At 47.8% G+C, this 26,273-nt stretch overlaps 1 protein-coding gene across 1 annotated transcript; it reads left to right on the top strand.

Annotated features, from left to right (window-relative positions):
• The first annotated feature begins 1,621 nt into the window (after window positions 1–1,621).
• On the top strand, window positions 1,622–26,057 carry SDC4 (syndecan 4). The gene is made up of 5 exons (XM_036752548.1): window positions 1,622–2,018; window positions 20,232–20,376; window positions 22,123–22,169; window positions 23,133–23,322; window positions 24,036–26,057. Exons 1-5 carry the CDS (start codon window positions 1,959–1,961, stop codon window positions 24,185–24,187), a joined length of 594 nt encoding a protein of 197 aa, XP_036608443.1. The 5' UTR covers window positions 1,622–1,958; the 3' UTR covers window positions 24,188–26,057.
• Window positions 26,058–26,273: the final 216 nt, after the last annotated feature.

Raw genomic sequence — 26,273 nt, 5'->3', positions numbered from 1 at the left:
TGTCAACAAGGTGCAGAAGGAACAGAATATTAGGATGATAGGAGATGAGATTGCTACTTACTAGCTACTTGGGCAAATAATTTCCCATCTCTGGGACTCAGTTTTCCCCCAGGCTTAGCCTCATTTGTGGGAATTTTTCCTTCATGTCATAGCAGAATCCCTGGGAGTGCATTAGGACTAGCATAGTGTCTGTGTCAGAAGCCTAGGATTGACTGGACTCCAGCAGAGTCAAATCTCCACAAGAAGGCCAGCAAGAAAGCTATATAATAGCTAATAGGAACATCTGGAAGACTCCAGTTAAAAGACTTCCAAGAACTATGTTACCTCTTTGCTACATATGCTCTTCAAGCATATGAGTGTGCCCACTTTCCCCTGAATTCTGTATGTACTTGTGGGAGAGTGCCACAGACTTTTTTTGGGGGGGGGGGCGGCTGGAGGGTTTGTGTCCACTATACCATTGTAGTATATGCTCATTTCTAAAAGCTCACTGATATCAGCTGATAATCACGAGAGAAAGCACGACAGGGGTTCTTAACTTTTTCTTGCATCATGGCCCCCTTGGCAGTCTGGTGAAGCTGATACCTTTTTCAGAATGGTGTTTAAAAACATCTGAGCTTTAAAGAATTGAGTTTGATTCCTGCATCAGATTCCTACCAGTTGTGTGAACAGTCTTTTTAATCTCTCTCAGCCTCAGTGTCCTCACCTGTAAAATGTGGATACTAATAGCACCTGCCTCTAAGGGTTATTGTGAGGATTAAATAACTTGTAAAGTGCTTTGCAAACCTTAAAGGCTATGTAAATTCTAGCTACTAGTACTAAATTCATAAAATAAAATGCGTAGGATTGCAAAGAAGACCAATTATATAGAAATAGAACTGTATTTTTAAAAACATCCCAGGTTAAGAACTCCTGTGTGAGAAAGACACTTCTAAAGACGTATCAGCCTTTGCTCTGGAGACCTGACTGGCTTTGATGAGTAGGGGCTGGGAAAGTCAGCTCTAAAGTTTACATGTGCTCCATAATGACAATAAAGATGATGTTGGTAAGAGGCAGACTGCCTAAGTGGAGAGACTGCGGGTCTCAGAGCTGGTCCCCAGGGCCTGTATTCAAATTCTACCCCAGAAAGCCGGTAGTGGGTTGTGACCTCAGTCAAGTTATTTAACCTCTCAGGTCCCCAGGCCTCTCTGTAAGTTTATGACGATGTAAATAACAAAACTGCCAGATCCGCCTCGCCCGGACAAATTTCCTCACTAGGAGTTCCCCACAGCAGTGATATCACAGTTCTAGCCTAATATTAATATGACAACAACAACAAAACCCCCTACAGATTGGAACTTATTTTGCAATACCTCTAACTGAACATCTATCTCCTCACCTGAGGAGTTGGACTGGGTTAACGCCTAAAGTTCCTTCCCAATCTAGATCTATGATCCGATGAAAGATCACTACCGGGGAGAAGATAGGGCATTTCCCTCGGAATGCCAGTATCTTAGGGCTCATCTCTTAGAAGACAGAAGCTGGCACGCGGAGGGAACCTGAGGGTAAGTGGAGAAGGTGGAGGGGAAGGCTGGCGTGGGAGTGGCCTGGCTGGGAGAAGAGGCTGGGGAGGGGGGGGCGGGGAGAGAAGAGGCCACTGAAGCACTGGTGTGTGTACCGGGACTGGAAGAAGAGACCTTTCCGATTGAATAGGGCTTTCCGGCATTCCGCGTGGGTTTGCTGTTCCTTCCCTTGAGGGAGTGAGCCTCCGCAGCCTGGGGGCTCGGCCATTCGAGCTCCGGGGAGCAGTCCAGGCTGGGGAATTCCGGGCGGGGGCGGCAGCCAAAAGCCCTGACTGGGCGGGACGGGGAGGGGCGGCAGCAGCAGCACGCCACCTATAAGAGGAACGCGCGCAGCCGGCTCCGGACTTGTCCGGATCCTTGTCCTAAGCTTTCCACACGCCAGCCTGGCTGGGAGGCACCATGCCCCCATTCGGCTTTTTCGCCCTTTTGCTCCTGGCGGCTAGCGCCGTAGGCGAATCGGTAGGTGCTTAGAGATCCAAGTGTTTCTGAATGGCTCTTGGAAGGGGGGGGCGGTTCGGTGGAAGTGGGGAGGGCTTGGCGCCTGCTTTGTGCCTGGGGTGCATGGCGGGGGCGGGGAAGCCGTGCTCGGACTCTAGTCTCCAAACCCTAGGGATGGAGGGAGGCGGCCACTTCCACTAGAGTTAACTTTGTTTTCCCCCTGAACTTTACTCCGGAGTGTTGGTGAAGTAGAGGGGGACCAGAGACGGGGGTGTGGGGTTGGGCTCCTCTGCCCTCAACTCACCCCTCCTTAGGATGACTGACCCAGAATGCCATCAACCCCGCCTCTGCCTCCACCCCGACCTATACTGGGGGTCCTCCCTCCTCTCCCCGAGTTTCCTTACTGTCAGGGACGTGACTAACTTGAGACTGACTCCCCCACCCCACTCCCGCCCTGTGGCCAGCCCCCTATCCCATCGCTACACCGCACCACCACCCGCAGCCATCCACCCCCTCATTTGGGCCCCAGCCTGCCTTCACTGGAGTGATGGGGGGGTGGGGGGAGGGTGCAGCCAGCTGGGGGACTGATCGAGCGCGCATAGGTAAAACTTTAGAGCTGAAATTTTCAATCTTAAAACTCATCTAGTTGCCTCATTTTACAGTTGAGGAAACTGAGGCCCAGATTGGCTAGTAAATGACGGAGTCACGATTCTCTCCGACTCTAAATCTTTACAGTATTTCGTGCGAGTTGGAGTTTGGGATTGGTGATAGGCGCCCTTCCTTCCTCTCTTCTTCTGGATCTGGGTTCATTTCTTGTGGCATGCTACGATCTAGAGGCTGACCTCCAATTTCTCCCCACCCCTCCTGCCTACCCACTTGAAGGAGGGAGAAACAAAGTTGAAATGCTCTTGGTAGAAAAAGGCCCAGGCTTCTAGCCTGGGTTTTCAAGCCCTTTTTCTGTCTCTAACTTCCTGACCTTGGACAAGTCAGTTTGAACATCCTTTGATTAGGTGCCTACTGTATGTAGAGATTCGTTCTTGTTGTGAGAGATACAAAGTTAACATTAGACTGGTTCCTGAGCTCAAGGGATGACAGTGTACTGGTAACTTCCCCTCGCAGACTCAATTTTCTCTACTGTAAAAGGGGGATGATGTAGTTTATACTTAAGTATTGCCCTGAGCTTCAGTTTTGAGAATCAGAAGAGATGATGGATGCCAAAGTGCTTTGGAATTTTAAAAGTTTACATAAAAAATGTGCTGTACTATTCTTTCCACCTGGTGGAGCCTGAGATGTGAGTGTGGGAGGGAACCTGGACTGCCAGGAGTTATTCTCATAAACTACAGTAAGCAAAGAGTCGACTCCTTTGGGGTGAGGAAACAGTACTTTCTTGACTCTTACCCATCCCGAACTCCCCAAATCCCCGCCCACCATGTGTGAAACTTTGTTCTTTACCCTGTCTGTTGTCTGGAGCAGGGCTGGTTACCATTTTCTGGCTAACCTTTAGCCCAGGCCTAGGAGCCCTAGCAGCTTAATCATTAAATATTGATTCAACTTAGAATTCTGAGGCCTCTTGAGAACAGTTTGGGGGCAACCTTTGGACAGGATGGGTAATGATGTCGTTCCATTCAACAAATTTCTCTGCAAGGAACTCTGTTGGAAATAAGAGATGAGAAAATGACATAAGCTTCTTGAGGGCAGGGACTATGAGCTTGAGGGAGATAAATATGACATGTCCGTAGATGAAGAAAACAAAGTGATGGGGGAAAGTCAAAAGGTCTAGATCAGGGCTTTCAGACTAGCTGCCTGAACTAGATTAAAATGTCTTTGGGAAATATTTAGCAAAACAAATAAATATAAAACATGGACAATATTCTATTTTAAGAACAAGTCAATTGTGGCCCTCGGGATCCTTATGTATCATTAGTGGTTCCCTTTCTATTTGAGTTTTTCATAACATTGATCAAGATTAGTTTCTTTTTTTTATGCTCTTTTAGCTATTTTTTTGAGGGGGGGAAGGCAGGGCAATTGGGGTTAAGTGACTTGCCCAAGGTCACACAGCTAGTAAGTGTGTCAAGTATCTGAGGCCGAATTTGAACTCAGGTCCTCCTGACTCCAAGGCTGGTGCTCTACTGACTGCACCACCTAGCTGCCCCATCAAGATTAGTTTCTGTGTGGAAGTTGGAGGAAGGTGAGAATGGTTTCTGCTTGAGATCAGGGAAGAAGGCCTGGAGGAAGAAATGGCACCTCACCTGAGTCTTGAGAGAATTGAATAATTTCAGTGTTTTGAGAACAGCTCAATAGCCCACTAGTCCAGTGCCCCAGGTGTTATAAGGACCCTGGAAAAGGAAGCAATATGCAGGAAGGCTGAGGGAAGTCAGTGGAGTTCACTAGAACCAGGCTCACCCTCTTGGAGATGACTAAGTGCAGGTGAGGGAGTCCCTGTACAGGGACAGAGAATTGGGAAGACCTGAGTTGATGTATGGCCTCAGACATTTACCAGCTGTGTGAATCTGGAAAAGTCACTTTACCACTGATTGCTTTCAGTTTGCCCAATTGTAATAATAGTACCTACCTCACTGGGCTGTTGTGAGGCTCAGATGAGATATTTGTAAAGTGCTTAACATAATGCCACTGGTAGGAGCTATTTAAATGCTAGCTATCATCATCATTATTAAATGAGTTAACTTGTAAAGCACTTTGCAAATCTTAAATGCTAGCTATTATTATCATTACTACTAAAAAGGGGGGTGTATGTAAATATCCTGGTGGGCCACCTGTGTTTGCCCTGTGTACTGTTTCAGCAGAATAATAGTAGCCTCCAGGAACTTCTCATTTTGGGAGGAAGATAAAACTCATAAACAAGTAGCAGAAAACTATCGAATCAAAAGTCCTGGTAGTTCATACTACCTGCTCTTTGGGAGCCCCCAAAAGAGAGACTAATCCTGGGCTACAGTAGCCGGTGCTGCCTAGGGGAGGTAGACCTTGAATAAGGAAAGCCCTTTGAGGGCAGAGAGTACTCCTTTGGATTTGTATTCCCAGGACCTGGAACATAGTAGGAGCTTAATAAATGCTGAATTACTGAACCGGAAGGTGAAGCCCCTATCAAATTCAGGCTATCTTTTGAGGAGAAAAATAACTAAAGAGACACTGGGTCTTCTAGAAGGAACACAGGATTTGGAACCCATTCAACAAGCATTTATAAAGAGCCTCCTGTGTGTCAGGCAGGAGATGGGAGTGCTGTGTGTGTTGTATAGCAAGGTATTGGCCTGGACCACGATTTTGGAGAAAGAACAGGGGTAATTTGTAGTAAGTCTGGAAAGGTCATTTGGTGCCAGATTGTGAACTCTGAACAGGGGAGTGCATATTTATTTGGTCCTGGAGGTAATGAGCCATTGGAATTAGAGTCAGACCAGATCTATCAGAATTTTACTTTGGTAACTAATTGGAGGCAGGGAGGCCAATTTAGGAAGTTAATGTAATAGTCCAGGTGAGAAATGATGAGGCCTGAGATAGAGTAGAGGCTGTGGGTGGAGAGAAAGGGACAGGCGAAAGCAGTGTCATCAAAGGAGAAACAAAATTTGGCATTGATTTGACTGGATATCTGGGGTTGAGTGAGTGGGAGAATGAAACCAGGGTTAAGATGGTCACGGGGATGGGGACAGGGATGGGGGACTGGAAGGATAGTTAGTGGGGCCCATGATAAAAATCCAGAAGTTATAGAAGCAGGGCTAGTTTGTGGGGGAAAGATGGTCATTTCTGTTTTCCTTATTTGAGTTTGAGCTGGGTCTGCTGGACAGTTTGAATTCCACTTCTGTGGTCAGTTGGCTCTGCTACCTTAGGCAAAACATTTCCCAGCGCTAGGCCTCAGTTTTCTGTAAAAGGAGTGGGTTGGAATGGATGATTTCTGAACTCTCCATGAGTTCCAGATCTTGTGATTGGGTGGAGAGGCTTATCCAGAGTCATATGGTGAGCTAGTAGCAAGGCTGAAAGTAGAAAGAAATCGGGTATCCTGCCCAAAGCCAGCCCAGGATTCTTTTTACTTAAACCACAGCTGCTTGCAAGGATAGGCAGGTTTGCAGAGAGGAGGAGGAGGAGGAGACAGCACCGGCAAAGGCTTGAAAAGGCCCCATTCATTGCCCATGCCCCGTGTGACTTCCGGAACAAGTCACTTTCCTCTTTGAGCCCTGTTTTCCTTCTGCTAAATGACAATCCTGGACTGGGTCTGAGGTTCCTTCTAGATCTGAACTTTATGATCAGTAGGGAAATAGCAGAATTCAACACCTACTGTGTGCAGAACACTGCTGCCTATACTGCCTTCTATTTTTATGGGTCTTGGTGCTGGATTTAGAGTCCAAGGACTTGGGTTCAAAACCTGGTTCTGTTATCAACCTTTTGACCTTGATAAAAATAACTTGGCATTTCTGGGCCTCAAATATGCTTCTCCAGAGGTTATGTTCTTCGATGACCTTCAAAGTTCCTTTCAGCTCTAATTCTGATCCTGTGATCTCATGTTTGCAAGGTAAACATGTGTTGTAAACATCCTTATTTCCATTTTATAGCTGAGACACCTAGATAAGGGACAGTTTGGTCAAGGTCACATGATTATTACATTGGTTTGGTTGGGAGTGGAATTCTTGTCTCCTGACTTGGGGTCTAGGACTTAGTTTCACTACATGGTACAGTATTTCTTTCCCTCTCAGTGCCCTTCAGGAGCTTTATAAATGAAGAAGAGCCTTTATTTGTTATCAGGTACTTTGTGGTTAGTGGAAGACACCTTCCTCTCCTAACTCTAAGCCACCCACAGTAATGTGTCCCCGGTGCACACTCCCAAGCCCTGCCTGTTAGGTTGGAGGGCCCTAAAGAGTGATAGGCAGCTCAGAAGTGGGGGAAGGAATTTTTCCCCTTTTGAGCATCAGTTTCTAGTAGCAGTGACTTTTGGGTTCAGTGCAGCCCTTTGGCCAGGCTAGATGTAGCTCCTGCTGTATTGAGGAAGTGAAGAGAGTTAGAAGGGAGCCTGGCCGTCTATCCTAAGTGGAAGAGTTAATTGTTTACTTGAGTCACAGGGATAAGGCAACCTGCTACTGCTTGCATGACTCCTGATAGAGGTCATTGATCTTTGACCTCTGCCCAAAGGCTCCAGTTCTCTAGCTTCTGTTGGCCCTTTAAACAAAGAAAAAAGGCCCAAGATTTCTCTCAAAGATACTTATTCTTTTCTGTCACCTGATGGAGGTCTGAGCTTGGGGTAGGGAAAGCAGAGAATAAGGGGTTAATGCAAAGGTGATGGGAGAAGGGAGGAGGTTATAATGATAAATTTTTTTTTCTAACACATTTCACACCTATTCTTTTATTTGATCATTTTTCCCCCCAACCCTGGAAGCCAGAAATTATATCAGTTTTGCAGATGAGGAAACTGAGGCCCCCATCACACAGCTATTTTGTAACAAAGCTGAGACTTAGAGCCTGGGTTTATCGATTCCTAATCTGGCATTCTTGGCTCCCTAGATGGACCATGTCCAATCAGGTTCAGTGATTTGTGCAATAGCCCAGAGCTAGCATTAAAACTTGGGTCTCCTGACTCTATCCTGTGCTCACAAATAGCAGAATGTTAGAGCTGGTCCCTTAGACCCTAGTCCAACACTCATTTTACAGATAAAGAAACTGAGGCCCAGGGTAGAGAAGCTATTTGCTGCTCAAGGTCACACAGGTGTAACTTTTCTATTATGTCCTACTCTCTCACTTGGTTTCCGTTTTGAGGAAACATCTTCACTCAAAGTGGCTTGAAATTGGGCAGATCACTTAACCTCTCTGGCCCTCAGTTTTTTCATCCATGAAAATAAGAGAATGGAACTAGATAAGGCCCTTTCCAGCTCTAAATTCTATTGAGCCTTTCACTCTGCCTCATGTGACAGGCTCCCAGGAGGGGGTCTGGGTAGAAGCAGGTCCCTTCGATGTTTGTCCTTGTACGGAGTGTTTGTGGGTCACCCCTCTTGGGCCCGGTGCCTGGGCCCATGCTCCAGTGTTGGTTACAATTTCAAACCAGTTCTTCCTGTCCGGTGGGGAGGGCACTCCCTGGGGCCTGTTCCTTCGGTGCCCTACTCAGTTTTCCTGCCCCAACCAATTAAAGGCCTCCTTGTCTCCTGTTGGAGTGGCTGGCTCAAACAAGCTGGCTGCCGTGGCCTGGGCCCTACTGTTATTGGAGGGAGATGTGGAAAGGGGTGATAGAGGTCATCTAATTCAACCCCTTCATTTTTCAGAAGAGGAAACTGAGACATAGGGGGAGGTGAAATGATTTGCCCCAAGTCACTGGTTGGACATAGCAGAGAGGCAAGATTTGAACTTTTGTAATCTGACTAATTCAGTATTCTTTCACTTAATCCTCTTTGGATCTTGTTTCCTCTTCTATGAAATAGGGGTGACAATCTCCAACCTGTCCATCTTATTGTAGAAGGTAGTCAAGGATCCCCTCAAAGGAGGTCAAAGGCAGAAACAACGGTCCAACATATGCCAAAATATTCATAGCATTTATTGTCATAACAAAGTTAGTGTCTGATAATTGGGGAGAGACTGGAAAAACTGCTGCATGTGAATCTAATGGAATATTAGTGATAAGAAATGACTAATGCAGAATTCAAAGCCACATGGGAAGATTTCTGTGAACTGATAGTGAAATGAGTAGAACCAAAAAAAAGCAATGTACACAATGACTACATCCCTAGAAATGAAAAGATCGTTAAAGGAAGCCAGACTGAGTAAGTGAAAAACCAATAAATGGTCCCTGGGGATAGACAATGAAATCTTTCTCGGAGAAGCAAGAGACCACTAGGGCAGAATGTTATATACACTGTCCTGTGAGGTCACTGTAATTTAGTATTTTTGCTTGTGTTTCAAGGGAGAGTCCATCTAGGAGGTGGGGAGGGTGGATATCTCCAGAAATGACGGAGGGAAAAAAAAAAAAACAGGGCAGCAACAGAATGATGAGTAGGCCCTCATCTAGGTCTTTGTAGGGAATATGGCTAAGCTATCGCCACAAGGAAGAGGGGAAACATTTTTCTTCCAACCTCTCTAGCCCAGAGTTTAGACGGTGGGTGGTAGAGCTGGTCACTGGTTCCCAGCACATCTGGACTTAGGGAAAGCTTTTAGCCTGGTCAGACAATCTCCCTCTTGAATGCATAGATGTCTGGGTGAGGGAATAGAAACCACTGGGGGAGACCTTCAAAAATGTTCCTATTGCATTTAAACTCCAGTCTGGAAGAGAGGGACCACTTGGAAGTGTTCTTCAGAAATAGGCTGAAGAGATCAGTGATAGGGTGGAGAGAGCCTCTAGAATTTAGGAAGTCAGAGCAAGAAGGAACCCTAGAGATAAGTGGTCAGGTAAGCCAACCCCCTTGCCCCCATTTTTATCAGTAAAAGTGAGGCCCAAAGGAGAGAAGCTTGTCCAAGGGTGCACAGCTAGTTAGTGCTAAAACTGGAATCCAAATTCATGCTGTCAGCCCTGCCAGTGTTCAGACAAGCTGAGGTCTTTGAAGCTGAGAAGGTCAAGGAGCTGAAAGGAAAATGGAGTCATAGAATAATAATTAAAATTTATCCAGTGTCTACATATGTTATCTCACTTGAGCCTCAAAACAACCTTGGGAAGCGGGTGCTGTTATCTGCCTTCTTATGAATGAGGAAATAAGGCTAGAGACTTAAGTGGCTCGTAAGTGTCCAAGATTGGACTCCAACTCAGATCTTTTAACTCCAGCCAAGCCCAGCACTGGATTTATTTTTGCCATCTATCTATTTGTATTGCTTTTGGGTCATTATACCTTGTGCCTTCCATATGGAAGAATAGCTCCCGTTCCAGGCCAGTATATGATGCCCCAGCTGCTCTGACCAGGGAGGATGTTGATTTTTCTCACCTTTCTTGTCCCTACATCTGGACAACTCCCATCAATCAACAGGGTGTTTATTATCAGCTGTCTGCTACCTAGAGGACAAAGTTGTTGGCCCTGGAGGGGTGGGAACATAAATCATAGTCCCACCTCTTTGAGAGCTCCTAGTCTGGCTGGGAAGGACCAGATATATTCAAGAACTGTATGGAGGGAAACAGAGAGACAACATCTGAGTTCAAATCCCAAGCCCTGCTACCTGGATGTGTTCGCTTGTTTCCTTGTTTGTAAAATTGATGGGATTATTATACCCTGTGATCTCTAAGCTCTCCACCTGCTCCCAGTTCCTTTAATTTTTGTACTTCCTCAGTGAAGGGAAAGATGGCTGGAGGGGCATGGGCGGGGGCAGGGGGCAGGGGGGAATGGAAATCAGCTACAGGGTCACTGAAGATCTGCTGTGTCTTAAAGGAAGGCTGGGAATCAGCTAGGAGATGTTACATACTGCATTCTTTTGGGGATGGTGCTGGCTTTGAGCTGCATGGAGGGCGGGCCTGGGTGCCAAGAACGTCCTTGGAGAGGGCTGGCTTTGGACCCAGTAGAGTTCCTTAGATACTCCATTACCTTTATTTATAGGGCTTTCTATAGGTACCTCTCTAGGATTGGAGACCTGTGTATCTGTGTGTCACCATCTGTGTGTCACCTCGTGACTCTTTTCCTGGAATGTGGCCCTGAAATGCAGGAGAGTTAAAAAGAATCCCAGGACCCTAGCTATTTTAACCTGGTGGTAGGCAGCCTAACCCTACCTAACAAGGTGGGCAGATTGGTCATTGGAAGTGAGGATTTTTTTTTGTAGGGGAGAGGGGAGCAGGGACTAGAACTTAGAGTGACCTCTACTTTATCTAAGGAAGGAAGAAAACTAGCACTTATTAAGTGGCCACTAGGGACCTGGTGCTGTGCAATTATTATCTTGTTTGATCTTCACAACAGCTCTATGCCGTAAGTGCTATTAAGCCATTTTATAGTTGAAGAAACTGAGGCAGATGGGTTAGATTTGAATTCTTGTCTTCCTGACTACAGACTATCTGCTGTGCTACCTAACTGTGCCTTAGAATGTGGGAGGTTTAGGTTTAACTCTTTAATTGCAAGGTGGTTGGGCCTAGAAAGAAAAAAAATTTTTTTTGGACATGTGGTATGGTAGAGAAGTCCTGGCCTAGTGGTTAGAAAGCCTGGTTCTCCTATTTAATTAGCTATGTGTCCTGGGTCAAGCCTTCTTTCCTTTTTAAGTTTCTTGCTCTATAAAACCAGAGGGTTGGCTCATGTAAATGATTCCTAAAGTCCCTTCCAGGGTCTCTGCCCGCTCCAGCATGTCGATGTGCCCACGAATGGGCACATGAGCTTGCTGTAGGCTTGGGAAGCCAACAGGTAGAGGTACTCTGCCTTAGTGACTGAGCAAAGCAGGTCCAGGCCTTGGTCCTTCCCTGGCCTGTGGGGGAGGAGAGGGAAGCTGGTGCCTCTTAACTCAGCTGGATGTCAGACAAACCAGCGATTCAGAATTCAGTCCTTGCTGCCCCCACCTCCCCAGCAACAGAAGTTCCGTTCAGGGCTTTTCTAAGGACTCTGAATGCTAGACTGTGGGGGGTCAAGGCCGCCCCACTTTGTGAATTTGAAAAGTCAGGCTCCCGACTGGCAGTCCCACATCAGTGGAGGAGGGAGCTGGAAACCCATCTTGGCACCATACTGAAGGACAAGCCTCCATGCTGGGGTGGAATGGGGAGAAGTCTTTGGAGATGACCTGTTGGAGAACAGGGCCTTAGCTCTAGGTCCCTGAGTCACAGTCGGAGTAACTCACCCTGAGTCATTCGTGCTTCTTGGGAACTGCTCCAGGCTTGGTGGGGCACAGACTGGGAGGCCCCTTGGGGCCCAGGAAAGCTGTTTAGTCCTTTCCTTGAAAAGTCAGTTAAATATTGACTTACCTGCCACCCTTTCTAAAGAACAGAGTCAGGGACAGGATGAAGCCTGCCCCAGACCCCCTTAAGGCAAAGCACCTGGCCTTTAGTCCTTCTGAAGAGTTAGTGTGAAGTAGAAAAGAAACTGGCTAGAGGACCCAGAGAACTGGGTTCAAGTCCAAACTATGAGTCTTAGCAGTCGTGTGACCCGGAGCAAATCAGTTAATTTCTTCCAGTCTCATTTTGCTACAAAGCAATCGTTTTGTAAGAGTGTTTAGTGCTATGGTGTATCTTTTATTGTTCAGTTGTGTCCAACTCTACATGACCCTGTGGACCATACTTTCCATGGGCTTTTCTTGGCAAACATTTTGGAGTGGTTTGCCACTTCTTTCTCCAGTGGATTAAGGTGAACAGAGGTTGTCCAGAGTCTCGAAGCTAGTAAGTGTCTCAGGTTGGATTTGAACTCGGGTTTTCTTGACTTCAGGCCCAGCATTTATCCACTGAGCCACATAGCTGCCTTGGGGTGTATCTGGAAATGATTAATATTTTAGAGGGCATCAATAAAACTTGTTTTAACAGAAAAATACTACAAGACATTGTGCTAATGAGTTCCTCGGTTCTCCGTCTTGGGGTGGGAAGGTATTGGAGTCTGGACAGCTTCCTCTGCTGGAGGAAATGTGTCTACCTGATGGTTTAGGGGTCAGGGCCTCATTAACCCCTATAGGAAAAGATCCTCTTGGGTCAACAACCAGTCATTCTGAATCCCTTGGCTGTGTTTGCCCCCAGAGTCCCAGAGTGTCAGAGCTAGCATGGGCCCTCGAAATCTTGTCCAGCCTTCTCATTTTATAGATGGGAAAACTTGAGGGCCAGAGAAGGGAAGTTCTTGTTCCAGGTCCCCCAGTTAATTAACTTCAGTTCCAAAATTGGGACTCCAACCCATGGCCTTGGACTCAGGTCTGTTTTCTTTCTACTGAATTGGGCTTTGCCCTCTACCCCTAAGTCCGCCCCAGTTCAGAAACCCCTAAGCCTGGGCTGCAGAGGTGGGAGTGGGGTTGGGGGGTGGTGCCTTTCCCTTCCCTGAGGGGTCCCGGGGGTGGAGCCCGCAGAAGCAGCTGCTTTTCTCCCTCTGCCCTACTGCTCTGTTGTTGGGGAAAAGGGTGTGGTGGGGCCTAGATCCAGAATTCTCTATTTATTTACCTAAGAACTAGGCTGTTTGCGAATTATCAGATGAGTTTATATTTAAACTAGAACTAGTTCTTAGGTGTCCCTCCCTGCTGTCTGCAGGCCCAGGGTTGAAGATACTTTGTGGGGAGGGGGAAAAGAATGGATCTGTCTTACAGGTTGCAGTGAGATTCTGTGGAAAGGGAAGAGTAGGAAGGAGGGAAGGAGTTTGGGGTGTTACATGTAATGGAGACTGTGCTAGACTGAAAGTCAGGACCCCTGGGTCCTGGCCAGTGGTTTGGCTTCCCTTCTCTGGACCTCAGTTTCATCATCTGGAAAATGGGCGCTCTCTCCCAAATGCACATACATGTACATTCTTGGTCCCTGTGTTGCCCAGCTGGTCTCCTTCAGGCAGCAACCTTAAGTGTGAGTGTGCCAGTCCACCAGGGACCTTGTCTGTTTAATCTCAGTGGTCTGGAGTGGGGGAGGAAGAAGGGCTGCCCCTGTGTGGGGCTGGCAGCCCAGTTGTTCCCAGTTCCTTCTGCCCTGAAGCCAAAGGAGCTGGAAGTCAGGTGACCGGGTAGTGGAAAGGGATGAGGGGGTGGGGTGGCGTGGCAAGTATGTGTGTGGAAAGAATGATCCAAGCAGAGAAACAGCTTGTGGCCAATTGCCGGGACCCTGTGTACTGGGACCTTATGAAAAATCTCCCATTCAGAGCCTGGAGGTGGGGGTGGGGTGGGGCTGGCTGATGCCCCATCACCCGGGGAGATCAGGCGGCCTCTTCTATCCCCAGCCTGGGGAAGCCTGACCTGCTTTGCCCAACTTTTGTGGGGCAGATTGATCCTTTCCAGAGAAGAGGCTTTCCCCAAGGGTACATGCCCACCCTTCCTCCCACCCTCGGGGACTGAAGAGAGAGAGTCTGGGGAACCAGGCCTTCTGGATTGGTTACAGGGGGTGATATAATTAAGGACGACAGGCCTGGAAAGAAGCTATTGCCTGAGATTGGGAGAACAGGAGATTTGTGTTCAGAGCCTGAGAGCTCCTCAGGACACTTATCCGGCAGGGATTTCAGATCTGGTTCTCAGATTAAAAGGCCAGGCTCAATGCATCTCTGTCTGTGAGCCCCTGGAGGAAGGGGGTGGGGTGCTGCAGCTCTTTCTCCTCTCCTGTGGCCTGCCTTAGCTATCTGAAAGAGATCTGAACACTTTCTAGCATCCCCAAAACCAAGCTCCACCTGATCAGGGAGGTGCATACAAAGTGCAGAACTGGGTCCCACCTGAAGGGCCTTCCTGCCCATGTCCCCCAGTACCCTAGCCGGGATCTGCCCTCTACATGGGGATGAATAGGCTGCCGCACAGGGTTCTTGTAAAAACTCCTTCCTAGATGCTGGCAGCCTGGATCTGGGCTCCCTCCCCAGAGTGATTGTGTTGAAAGTAACCCGACCTTGGAGCAGAACTGCCTGCCTTGCTGGCCATTTGAGCCCCCATGGAGACCTGGTTTAACTTTTTGAGTATCAGTAACTGCATGTGCGACTTTGGCCAAGTCATTTCCCCTCTTAGGGCCTCTGGCAAAGTGAGGAAGGCTGTATTGGCTGGTTTTTAAAGGCTCCTTCTAACTCTGACATTCTCTGAGTCTGAGAAAAGTGCTCAGCCCTCTGGATCAGCCATCCCTTGTGACCTTGGGTACCATGACCATAGGATTTAGAGCTAGAAGTACATATGTGTGGGCATTCGCATACTGTGTTGGGGGAGGAAATGTGAGTCTCATTCTTCCGCCCTCACCCCACCCCGGAGAAAAAAAGATAGGCCGAGCAAATTCCAGTGGTCATTGGGCTGATTTTCCAGGTCTCAAGCTCCTGCTACTTTTCACTCTTTTCCAATCCACCACCTTCCTCAACACACACATTTGCCTTTAATTTTTAACTGCCTTGGATTTCTCCCTGGCTGAATCCATTCCTGCTCAGTTTTTCTTTGAGGGGCTGCAGAATTGCCTTCAGGTTTTAAAAGAGGCCTTGCCTACCAACCAGATGGATTCGCTTTGAAGTTTCCACCAGATTATTCCCAGATCTACTAATCTCTCTCAGACTATTCCCCCTCTACGCTATAGCTTTTTGAAATCCTTTTCTTCCTTTCAAACCCCAGCTCATATGCTGCCTCTTCCATGAAGCCTTCTCTGGTTTCACTTCCACATCTCTCCCCTAAATGGTTCATCTCTTTGCCATGATTCTCCTTTTATCATGTTTATGCCTTGTTTTCTGTACATTTGTGCAAGTACGTGTACATGCAGGCACTACAATTAGACTATAAACTGAGGATGGGGGTGCTGTGTCTTGTTCTATGATGTCTAGCAGGGCCCTCTGCATATGCTAGATACTTATATGTTGGAATTGATAAGAGCTCGGTCACTCTAAGCCAGAAGGAGGTGAGAGGGAGAAAGAAAGAAGACTGTTGGAGTATAATAAAGTTTTCCTGTATAAGTGAATCTGAGATATATAAGGCAAAATGGTTTGTGAAATCCAAAGGGGCTGGTTACAGGGTGCCTGAAGATCCCAAATGAACCGGGTCTGCAGTGCTTTGGATGGAACAGTCCCAGTGTGGGTGTTGGGGACACTTGGGTCTTTATTTCCCTGGGCAATTCTCATCCTATGGGGTGGGGAGAGGACAGGGTGTCTGTCCCTGCAGTTTTCTTCCTTTCTTCCTCTGCTTTCACCAATGGATGCTGAACTATAGACAGCAGTGATTCCCAGGAGCCAGAGGAGGGGAACACTGAGCAGTACCCCCTCCCTTATTTGGACCACCCTCATTAACCAGCAGATATTTTGACCCTCAGAAGGAATGAAGGAAGCAAAATAATCTACAGCTTCTAGTCCCTTTCCTCCAACCTCAAGGGCCAAGTCTTAGAGATTTTCCCTGAATGTGCCCTTCTCTCTCTCCTCACCTCACAAATAGTTAACCAGGCCCTGCCTAGAGCCCTCTAGAGAAGGGGCCAAGTTTCCATTTAAACAGTACTTTAAACAACCTAGAGGTTCTCTGTGTTTGCTCTGTGGGCACTGGGAAGAGAGGTGGAGTGGAGAGCCTGGTGGATGATAGAAAGACATTGAGGCTTCTTCCAGGAGCCTGCAAGGGAAGATCTATGCCCCTGCCTTCCTCTCCTACCTTCCTGCTAGGATCGGGGGCTCCTAGGCAGGCTGGGCCTGTTGTCTGGTAGTCAGAATAACTGGCATCTGATGCCTTTATCCTACTGGAAGGGTGGGTAGGGGTGAGAGATCTGACTCCTGATGACTGACTGCAATTAATGCTGGATTTTTACCCCAACCCTGAGGGTCTTCTCCCCATATACTTTATAACTCTTCAGTCTGGTACTGACCTACAGTGGTTCTTAAGGGTAGGGAGTCAGCATCTTCTTTATCATTTCTCCTTCACGCTGTATCCTGTCATAGTTTAGGGCAGGATGGTTTAGAGCAGCCACAGCCATGTCATAAAAAGACCTGAGCTATTTGACCTTGGGCAGTTCAATTTTCCTTCACATAACATGAGGGGGCTGGACAGTCTCTAAAAGGGATCTAGCTCTGATTCTCTGTGTGTAAAGCCTTTTGTTGGCATTCATGGTCTCTAAATTAGAAGTAGCATGATCCAGTGGGAAGAGCCCCTCTGGCTTTGAAGGCCTGAATTCAAATTCTGCTTCTGATAGTTGTTATCTCTGTGATCTTGGACAACACCTGGGCAACAGCTTCCTAATCAATGAAATAAGCGGGGAGGGGGTTAGGCTGAGTGGCCTGAGAACCCTCCAGCCCTCTATAGCTCTGAGCCTAGGAACTTGAAGAGACCTTAGGATAATACTAGTTCCCATTTCTTTAGTATTTTCTTCCTAACAAACTTGGAGACAGGTAGTATTAGCATTTTCCCCATTTTTTTTTTTAAAGAACATAATCAGGCGGCGACTTACCTAATGTAGCTATAATATAGATGGTCAAGCTAGGGTTTAAGCTTGGGTTTCCAGACTCCCAGTCTAGGCTGTGAGGCCCAGCAACCTTTTGTCCTTGGAGCCCAGCAAAGCCTGAGAGAACCCTCTGTTCCTTTCCGGGAAGGCGACCTTTCTCAGGTGGCAAGAACAGGGAGGTAGAGAAACTACAGACTGGCTGTAAGGAGTTATGGAGATACACACACAAAGTGCTTTATGGGATGCTGATCTTGCCCAGCTCTTAAGGGCAAGTTCCCTGTCCTCGAGTTGGGAAAGGTAGAAGCCTCTGCAGACATAGACTACTGGGTGGCCTGGGTTCTGAAAGAAAGCCACCCTGTGCTGAATGGGTCCTCTGTACAAAGGGGCTACAAATTAGGGCTAGGAGGGAAATGATGGCGGGCCATGAGTCTCCAGGGGTCACTTGGTGCCCCCATCTTGGCCCTGGCTTAGGCCTACCTCTAGTGCTGGCTGTACCCAGAGCATGTTGATATACCACCTCCTGAGGGTCCCGTAATTGCCTAGGATTCTAGGCTGGAATCTGCTGGTATATGTTTAACAACCAGCTCTCCGGGGGGAAAATGCAAGACCCACATTTAACCTTAATCTGTATTATTGACATTTTCTTAGAGTAGAATTTGCCCATTTTCAAGGTGTGAATGCTCACATTGAAGTGTTACCAATTGGCAGCTCGATCTAGCCCATCACTGGCTCTGTGCCAACCCCTATCCCCATACGTATAATCTTTAGTAAGTCACCTTTCTCCTGGGATTTCCTTTGTAACAGAAATTGAGCTCTATCGTTTATAAAGATCCTGCCAGCTCTCATATTCCGTGTTGGACAAAAATCAATAAAAATAAACCTGCCTTGAGAACAGAGTAGATACTCTGTACAAATCTCCTTGGCCTCAAGAAGTTTATGGTCATCCAGGAGAGATTAAATATGTCTACAGGTGAATAGGATGTGAGGTTGAGGGTGCTGGAAACCAGGCAAAGATCACTTCTAAGATGGCAGGATCATAGAAAGTTGAGAAATAGATTTCAACACACAGATAGGAGAGAGGCCTACATTCCAGACATGAGGGAATGGCCCTCTGCTACGCATTCCCTTTCAGCTCTGACGTTCTGTGTGTTAAATTCTGGGATTCTAAGATCAGTAGATACTTGACCCTAACTCAGATGGGAGAGTGGGGCTGCCTCCTTCCTCCCCACCTCACTTCCTCTCTTCCTCTCCTCCCTAGTCCCCTCCCCCAGCCCCAAGACACCTTTTTTTCCAGCTAAGCCTGAACCAGGCTTCTTGTAAGCTGTCTGAAGGCCAGAGCAGGCCTGGCTGGCTCTTTAGGGAGAATGGTTGAGCCTTGGGACTCAGAGCCTTGGGTCTGGGTGGTGCCTGGCTGACTCAGAGGTTGTATGTGTATGAGCACACGAGTATGGCCACTCACCCTGCCTGGATTCTCTGGGTCTAGCTGTGTCATACCCATGTGTTTAGGTAGCCCTCTGCCATTTTGAAATTACTTTCACATTTATTTTCTTGGTACATGCTAGATAGGTTAAAACAAAAAGCAAATTCATTTAACAAACTTAGATAAATCAAAGTGAGGCAGAGAGGTGGTCTCTTGTATCACATAGCAAGTTCTGGTGATCCCCCCACCCCCCACTCTGCCCCACTTCAGTTGAAGTTAGCCGGAGTCTTCAACAGGGGCCAAGTTAAAAAGGGTCTTTGTACCCCTTCAGATGGGGAGGGAAGGCCCTCTTTTGATACAACTGAACTATCATTGACTTTCTTTCCTTGGTGGATGTCACACACACACACACTCACACACTCACACACACACTCTCTCTCTCTCTCTCTCTCTCTCTCTCTCTCTCTCTCTCTCTCTCTCTCTTTCACTCTCCCCCTTCCTGGGCAGCCCCATCTGTGAATCTTAGTACTTTAGAGCAAGGAGGGACCACAGGGACAATTTCTACCTACCCCATGATTTATCAGAAAAGGAAGCAAGCCCTCTCCCGGAAAGGCTAAGCAAGTGTTGGTGGGACAGAGACTAGGGCTAGGAGTAAAACTGTAGGCCTCCAGATTACCCAGGCCAGCGCCTCTTTATACTGTTCTGAACAGTTCCCCCAGCCAGGAAAGGTGAGAATAGAAGGGGTTAAAGCCTTTGCTGTGAGATGACTTCACGGTTTGGGAATCAGGAGCTATTGCTGCTGGAATTCCTAGCCCCCGCGTGCAGCCTGTGGGTTTGGCCTTGTTGGCAGGCACTAGGAGCTCCTCTGTTACAGTACGTGTGGATGCCTGTGTCCTGGTAGGCAGGAAGGGGTGGGAGGGGGTCCTTCTCTTTCTGTAGCCACCTACTAGAACAGATCCTCTGAGTCCTAGAGCCTGGGGCAGCTAGAAGCCTGGCTGGAACTCCTCCTCCCTCCTACTCCCCTCATCCTGTGCTAAGCACCTGACCAGCCTCATCTCCCTGGCAGAAGGTGACTTTGGTCAGGCCTGTTTACTGAGAAGTCTGCCTGAGGGATACACATTTCCTCATGGTTTTTCAGGAAGGAAATCAAGTCTCAAGGCCTCAGATACTTAGAGAAGAGCCTAGGTTTCTTTTGGAATTCAGAGGAATCAGAATTCTGTAGTTGGTAAGGAACAGGCTTGGGAGATCCCTTTTTGTCTGTCTCTCCCATTCCACCTCTACCTGGAGGATATTTATTTTTTCAGAGCAGAAAACTGAGCTTCCAAGAAGTCAGCAAGCATTTGTTAATTGCTTGCAATGTGCCAGGTGCCATACCCCACATAGGGGACACAGAGCTAGGAACAAATGTAATTCCTGTCCTAGGAGCTCCCGTCATACCTAGGGTCATACAAGGTCACCTAGCAAGTTAGCAGCTGGGCTGGAGTGCCTGTAGCCCAAGGTCCACTGTATCCCACACTTGCTTTTTCACCTCTTATTGAAGCCCTTGGAGCTTTTGTGGTAGTTCCCAGTGCCCAGAAGAGATAGGCCCAGGGTGAGTCCTGCCATCCTGACCTTCCCACCTTCTTGCATTTTGACTGACAGCTCTTCCAGGGTGAGGGCTGTGTCTTTTGGCTCCCTTGCAGCAGACCCAGAATGGTTTGAGCTTGGCCTTGACCTTCCCTTTCTGGGTCACTGCCCAGGCTACATTCCTTAAGCCCCTGTCCCTGACCATCCTGTGTTGGGACCCACATTCATCCTGTGTTCTAGATAGGCCTGGTGTTGGGGATTGACTCTCTGTTCCATCTAGCTGATTAGACTGCAGACACTGTTGGCTGACAGGCCTTTACTTCTTCTTGGCCAGATCCGTGAGACAGAAGTGATGGACCCCCGGGACCTCTATGATGCTCAGTACCCCTCTGGAGACCTGCCAGATGATGAGGATGTGGGAGGGGCCCTTCTGGAACAAGAGCCTGATGACTTTGAATTGTCAGGCTCAGGAGATACAGGTAAGGCCTAATTCCTTCTAGGAAGTTAGAGAAGGGTAGGGAGGTCTGAGGATCCCGAATGGGATTTGGGAAGGAGAGCTCTAAGATTTCCCCTGGGATGAGAGGGAGGGAAGGGTAATTCTGGAAGGCACTTGGCCACATTCTGGGCCCAGAAGGCCATAGGCAATCCTGATCCTGGGGGTTGTGGGGTGTGGGCTTCCCTTTCTATTTGACGATTGTCAGAGCATTCACCAAAGCTGTTGGGATCACGGGTCCCCCTCCTCCCGCCCCATTACTATTCTTCCTCTGCTGCCAGTTCTTGGCTGGAGGGGCCTCTCCCTCTGATCTGGGCTCCAATTCACTCGTGTGAACTTATAGGCAAAGACAATCGTCTTCATCCTGAACACCTCCACAGTAGGTCCTATTTGGTGCTGGCTCTGGGAAACAAATATTTGAACCTGAGAAGAGCCCTGGCCCAGGAGTCAGGAGACTTAGACCCCCCGGGTCTCATTGACTGCGTGGCCTTGGGCCGTCCCTTGGCTTCTGCAGCCCTCAGCTGCTCTCTTCTTCCTGAGAAATGAGGGGGTTGAACTCAGGCTCTATCCAACTCTGACAGCCTATGAAATTGCCTCTGAGCCTTTTGCTCTCAAGAGCTTTGGCCCCAACCTGTCTTAACAGGCCCCTCCCTTTAGCTTGGGGCATCCCAGGGGTGGGGAGGAAAGGAGAAGTACCAGCCCTGAAACCATTAGGGCATGTGCAGGCAGAGCTGGGGGACAGGGGAAGGGGGGAGGTGAAGAAGTGGGGAAAGAACTGGCACAGGAGGATGAGAGCAAGCTTGGGCTTTGGGCTGAGGTAGAGTAGACACTTGGGCTGAGGCTGAGGTTGGGCAGGTGACAGGCATGGTGGCTGATCTTCAGGGAACTGGAACAAGGCCCTGGGTACACCCAAGGGAGGGTGGAGGAGGGCAGGGCATCAAGAGGCCCAGAAATCCATCTCCCTATTTCTTATTTATCTTCCACCCTTTTCTCTATGTGTTTAATGTGTTTTCCTCACATCTGTGCTTGCAAGTATAAACCCTCTTTTATGGAAGGGGAGGAGACTAAACAGTCTCTAGGGTTCCTTGCAGCTGTAGACCCAAGTCTGTTAGAGGGAGAAAGACTAAAATGATCTAATCTAAACTCCTCATTTTTCAAGGAAGAGTCCAAGGCCTAGAAATGGAAAGTGATTTGTTTAGTCATACGGCAAGTGGGTGGCAAAGCTGGAATGCAGGCCAGTCTTCCTTTTGTCCAGGGCCTCGCTGAAGGGCCCACTGTGGGGCCTACAGTTGTCTATGCCATCCTTCCCTCCTGCTCTCTTCTGGCCTTTGGAGAGGCCAGACAAACAGACAAGACTATTCTAGTACGGGATGCCCAGATCCTGTCTAAATAAGCTTCCCTCTGGGTGGGAGCTGGGCTAATTTCACATCATCTAAACATAGACTGGACAGCTAAGTGGTACAGTGGATAAAGTGCCAAACCTAGAGTCAGGAAGACTCTTCTTAATGGGTTCGAATCTGGCCTTAGACACTTCCTACCTGTGTGACCCTGTATAGTTCCTCATCTGTAAAAATGAGCTGGAGAAGGAAATGGCAAATCACTCCAGCATCTTTGTCAAGAAAATCCCAAATGGGAACTCAAAGAGTCTGACATGACTGAAACGACTAAACAACAGACATAAACTGAGCTCCCTTCCAATCTTTGTCTTAACATCCATCCTCTGTCCCTACAGATGATACCGAGTCATCCGAGACATTCTTTAACACAGTTCAGCCATTGGTGAGTAGCACTAGCCTTGATTCCTCCCTCCTTCCCTTTTGCCCTAGGGTGGGGTGGGCAGGGGGACTGGGAGTAAGGGAAGCCTCCCATCCAGCCCATGTGTCTACACACATGCATGTACGTGTACATACATATCTAAAGGCAATTCAACCTTAGTGCCTGGGCAAGCACACTTCATATGATGCTAAAGGGACATGAGCTGTAAGGTCATTTCAGCATTTATTAAGCACTTACTCGGTGCAGTGCTGAGTTCCATTCGAGTTCTTATGTCATGGAGCTGCAGGAAGGGCCTTAACCTGCAAACAGAGAATTCAAATACTGATCAATTAGAGGCATGAACAAAGTGCTGAAGGTAAAGGTGGGGCGGGGGAGAATTGGGAAGGCCTTCTTGGGGAAGCAGGGCTTGAGTTGAGCTTTGAAAAAGTAGGAACTTGAGGTAGGGGCAGGGGTGGGGGGACAGTAAGGGGCCCTGAAGGTATTCTGGATATAGGAACCATCACAAGCATAAGCCTGGAGGTGAGAGAACAAACAGGTGTGTTCAAGAGATGGATGAGAGTGCTTGGGTGTGAGTGGGGTGGGTGGAGGGCAGTGACAGAACTGAAAAGGGAAGATGGTCCTCAGTTGCCTGGCAATGTAGTGAGAAGACCTGTCCTACCCACAGCTGGAATCATCCTTACTCTCTCCCTAACTCTTCTGGTGATCAGTGCTGGTGGTGGTGGTGGTTGTGTGTGTGTGTGTGTGTGTGTGTGTGTGTGTGTCTATGTCTATCTGTCTTTGTCACACTCTGTCTCTCTTTCTCTCTCTTTGTGGTGGTGGTGGGTGTGTGTGTGTGTGTCTCTATCTGTCTTTGTCACTCTCTGTCTCTCTTTCTCTCTCTTTGTGTGAGATGGCCAGAGTTGTTATGTGAACACTGGGCTGGGCTTTCCTTTCCTAAACACCATTGAATACTCTGTCCCTTTCTAGGTGCCCCTGGATAACCACATTCTTGAGCAGGAGCCTTCAAGCCAGGGTCCCAAGGACTCTGAAGAGCTGGAGGAGAATGAGATCTTCTCCAAGAAGAGCTTTTCCTTTGAGGAAGAAAAAATGAACAACAAAGTGTCAATGTCTAGCACTGCCCAAGGCAGCATCTTTGAGAAGACAGAAGTCTTGGCAGGTAAGTTGGCTTAAGTTCTTGGGGACTCTGTGTGTGTGTGTGTGTGTGTGTGTGCGTGCGCACGCGCGCGCGCGCATGTGGTGTCTCATTTCTGTAACCTTTTAAAGTTGTGTGGCTTATTTTTTTTTTAAATATGGGTACATTTTATCTTTCGGCAATTTCCAGGCAATAATCAGAGAGACCTCCCTTCCCCAAAAGAAAACATTTTCCCCAAATGGAATAAGCACAAGCATCTGGCAGCATGATTTGGACCGATAGTAACTCTTCAACGTTTACAAAGTGTTTTCCTCACAACTTTCCTTCAAAGAAGCCCATAAAAGTATTTATGCCCGATGAGTAGAGTAATTCATTTAAGATTCAGAGAAGGCAAGTAACTGCCTCCACCTTAGGCAGCCAATAAATTGGACAACATGTTGGGAGTAGGCACTATCTTCTCCATTTTATAGATGAGGAAACTGAGACAGAGGTTTATGAGACTTCTCTAAGGCTAGACTTAAACTTAGGTCTCTTGACCCCAGGTCCAGGGGCCTTTCACTGAAAGAGGATATGCTGATTTGGGGCAGGTCAGCTTTCCACTCTGGCTCTTTGCTCCTCCCTCATCTGGAAAAGGAGTGGGTTGGACCAAATGACCTTGAAGTTCCCTTCTGCATCTGTTTCCTCTGTTCACAGGTCCCTCCAAGCTCTAACACCTTTTCCCTCCTCCTCCTCCCTAGCTCTGATTGCTGGTGGTGCCGTGGGTCTCCTGTTCGCTATATTCCTGATCCTGCTGCTGATCTATCGAATGAAAAAGAAGGATGAAGGCAGCTATGATCTGGGCAAGAAGCCCATCTACAAGAAAGCCCCTACCAAGGAGTTCTACGCATGAGGCCCTCAGGGGCAGCAGAGCATAGACTTAGGGGTGGGGAGGGGAGGGTTGGCCATCTCAGTGGGAGGGGAAGGCACTGACCAGCCAGGGTGTCTCCACTGTTTCTTTCCGCTTATTTCTCCCCTCTTCCCATAAAGTGGGTGCTTTTGCATTTTGGGGAGCGGGGTAGGTTATATAAGAGAAAATTTTCCTCTTCCTCATCCCCACCTCCTGTTCCTTTACCAGTTCCTCATCTTTCTGAGCCTCAGTTGTTTCATATGAAAAATGGCAATAATTCTCTAGCCTGAAAGTCAGAGCTGGAAAAGGAAATCTCTTGAAACTCTTCCTGCTCTGATCTTAGAATTTATGATACCTGGTCTAATGTTGGGCATTCTGGAGTCTGATTTGAGAGGGAACAGTTGGAGGAAGGAGAGGGAACTAGATGGACCCCAAGCATTTCTTGGGGGCAGTATAGGCAAGGTCCTACAGTTCTCTCATTTCTGTCCAGGGCAAGCTGTCCTTTTATGTAGGGGTGGGCCAAGGTCACCCCATATCTCCAAGGCATTGCAATTGGTGGAGGAGAGGTAGATGGAACTATTAACACATAGCGATGTTTATGACATTTATGATGTCTATAGCAGTAGCAATGCATTACCCTAGGGTGGCATCAGGGAAAAGAGATAGTGGGGAAACAAGAGCTCTTGTGTAAACGCTAGGGAAAAGAGATCAGGGATAAGTTGTACTGGCCTGTTGAGGACTCCTTTTATAACTTCTTTTGGGGGTAGGTAGAGAGAGCATACAAACACAGGTGAATACTTAGAGAAGTGATTTGTAGAGTTTTCTCTTAAGAAGAAAAACGTTAAGAACTTAAAAAAAATAATGTTCCAATTTTTGAAGAGTTCATTCCTTGGGGTGGAGGCTGCTCCTGCCCTGGTGCATGGTGGGAGATACCAGCTTGGGTGGGCCTTGCCTCCAGCATCTCCCAACACCTGCTGTGGCCTGTCTTATTTATGTGTCTTTATTTTTTTGTTTTTGTTTTTGTTTCAAATGAGGGGAGAGCCTGGGGTGTGATTTTTATGAAATTGTTTTTTATTATTTATGGACACTCCTTACCTCTCTAATCCCTTCCTTTTTGATACTTCAGACACTGTCCTCAACCTCAGCCCCTTCCACATCAGGAAAATAGATTCTTGCAGATCCCAAATTGTGTTGATATTGTAGGCAATGGTGGGCCTTTGTTTATCTTGGTATGTAATATATTGTTCTTTCTCCTCAGTTCTAGATAGAGATATATTTTTCAAGTAAAGTGTGTGATTTAAAGAGTATAAAATAGGCTGGGTGGGTGAGTGGGAGTTCATGAGTGGTTGACTTCAGCTCTCGATTCTTTCCCTGGCCTCTTCCTCTGGTGCCTTCTCCCAATTTGGATGGTGGCAGTAGCCATGGTGTCGAGAGTTGGTTGGCCCTGGTCTGAGATCCTGGAGGGAGCGGACTTTCCTGGGACTATTGATGGAGGCACAGTCCTGAACTGACTCCTTATATGAGAGCAGAAAAATCCCAGAGAACCAGCCCCATGGACCCCTGGTGAAGAGAGAAGGGCCTTCTAGGGATTCCCTTTCCCACCACCACCCTGCTGGCTGGGGTGGGTAGCTCTTCCCAACCTGCCCATTTTCTTGCTCCCTGATCTGACTTGGTTTCCCTACCCCGTACCTGCCCCAGGACTCCAGCTGGCTGGATCTCTGCCCTCTTCCTCCCTTGACACCCCCATCCAACTTCCTGTTGCCCACTGTTGTGACTGAGTGGTGGGAGTGGGCACTTCCTGCCTTTTTGTAGTTGCCTTTCACTGTGTCTGTTACTGATATTTTGGATAAAAATAAAAAGCTTTCTCAAACCCCCTGCTTTTGTTTCATTTTAGGGGGTTGGGAGGGTGGGTAAGTAGATTCTACAGTCCCGAATTCCACTGGCCCCACATTCCCATCTCACCCATAGTGGGGAAAAGGGAATCGTTTAATATGATTATTCACCAGTAATGGCTGGCAGTCCTTTGCTATAGGTGGCATATGTGTTAGTAGTCCTATGTTACCTCCCAGCAGTTCAGCAGACTTGCTAA

This window comes from Trichosurus vulpecula, chromosome 3 (genome assembly GCF_011100635.1).
Source record: "Trichosurus vulpecula isolate mTriVul1 chromosome 3, mTriVul1.pri, whole genome shotgun sequence".
NCBI lineage: Eukaryota > Metazoa > Chordata > Mammalia > Diprotodontia > Phalangeridae > Trichosurus > Trichosurus vulpecula.
This window is presented reverse-complemented; position numbering and strand designations above follow the sequence as displayed.

Coding starts and splice junctions, on each gene's coding strand:
- SDC4 (XM_036752548.1), top strand. CDS start 1,959: ATGCCCCCATTCGGCTTTTTCGCCCTTTTGCTCCTGGCGGCTAGCGCC. Junction 20,377..22,122: donor GTCAGGCTCAGGAGATACAG/GTAAGGCCTAAT, acceptor CTGTCCCTACAG/ATGATACCGAGTCATCCGAG. Junction 22,170..23,132: donor TTAACACAGTTCAGCCATTG/GTGAGTAGCACT, acceptor GTCCCTTTCTAG/GTGCCCCTGGATAACCACAT.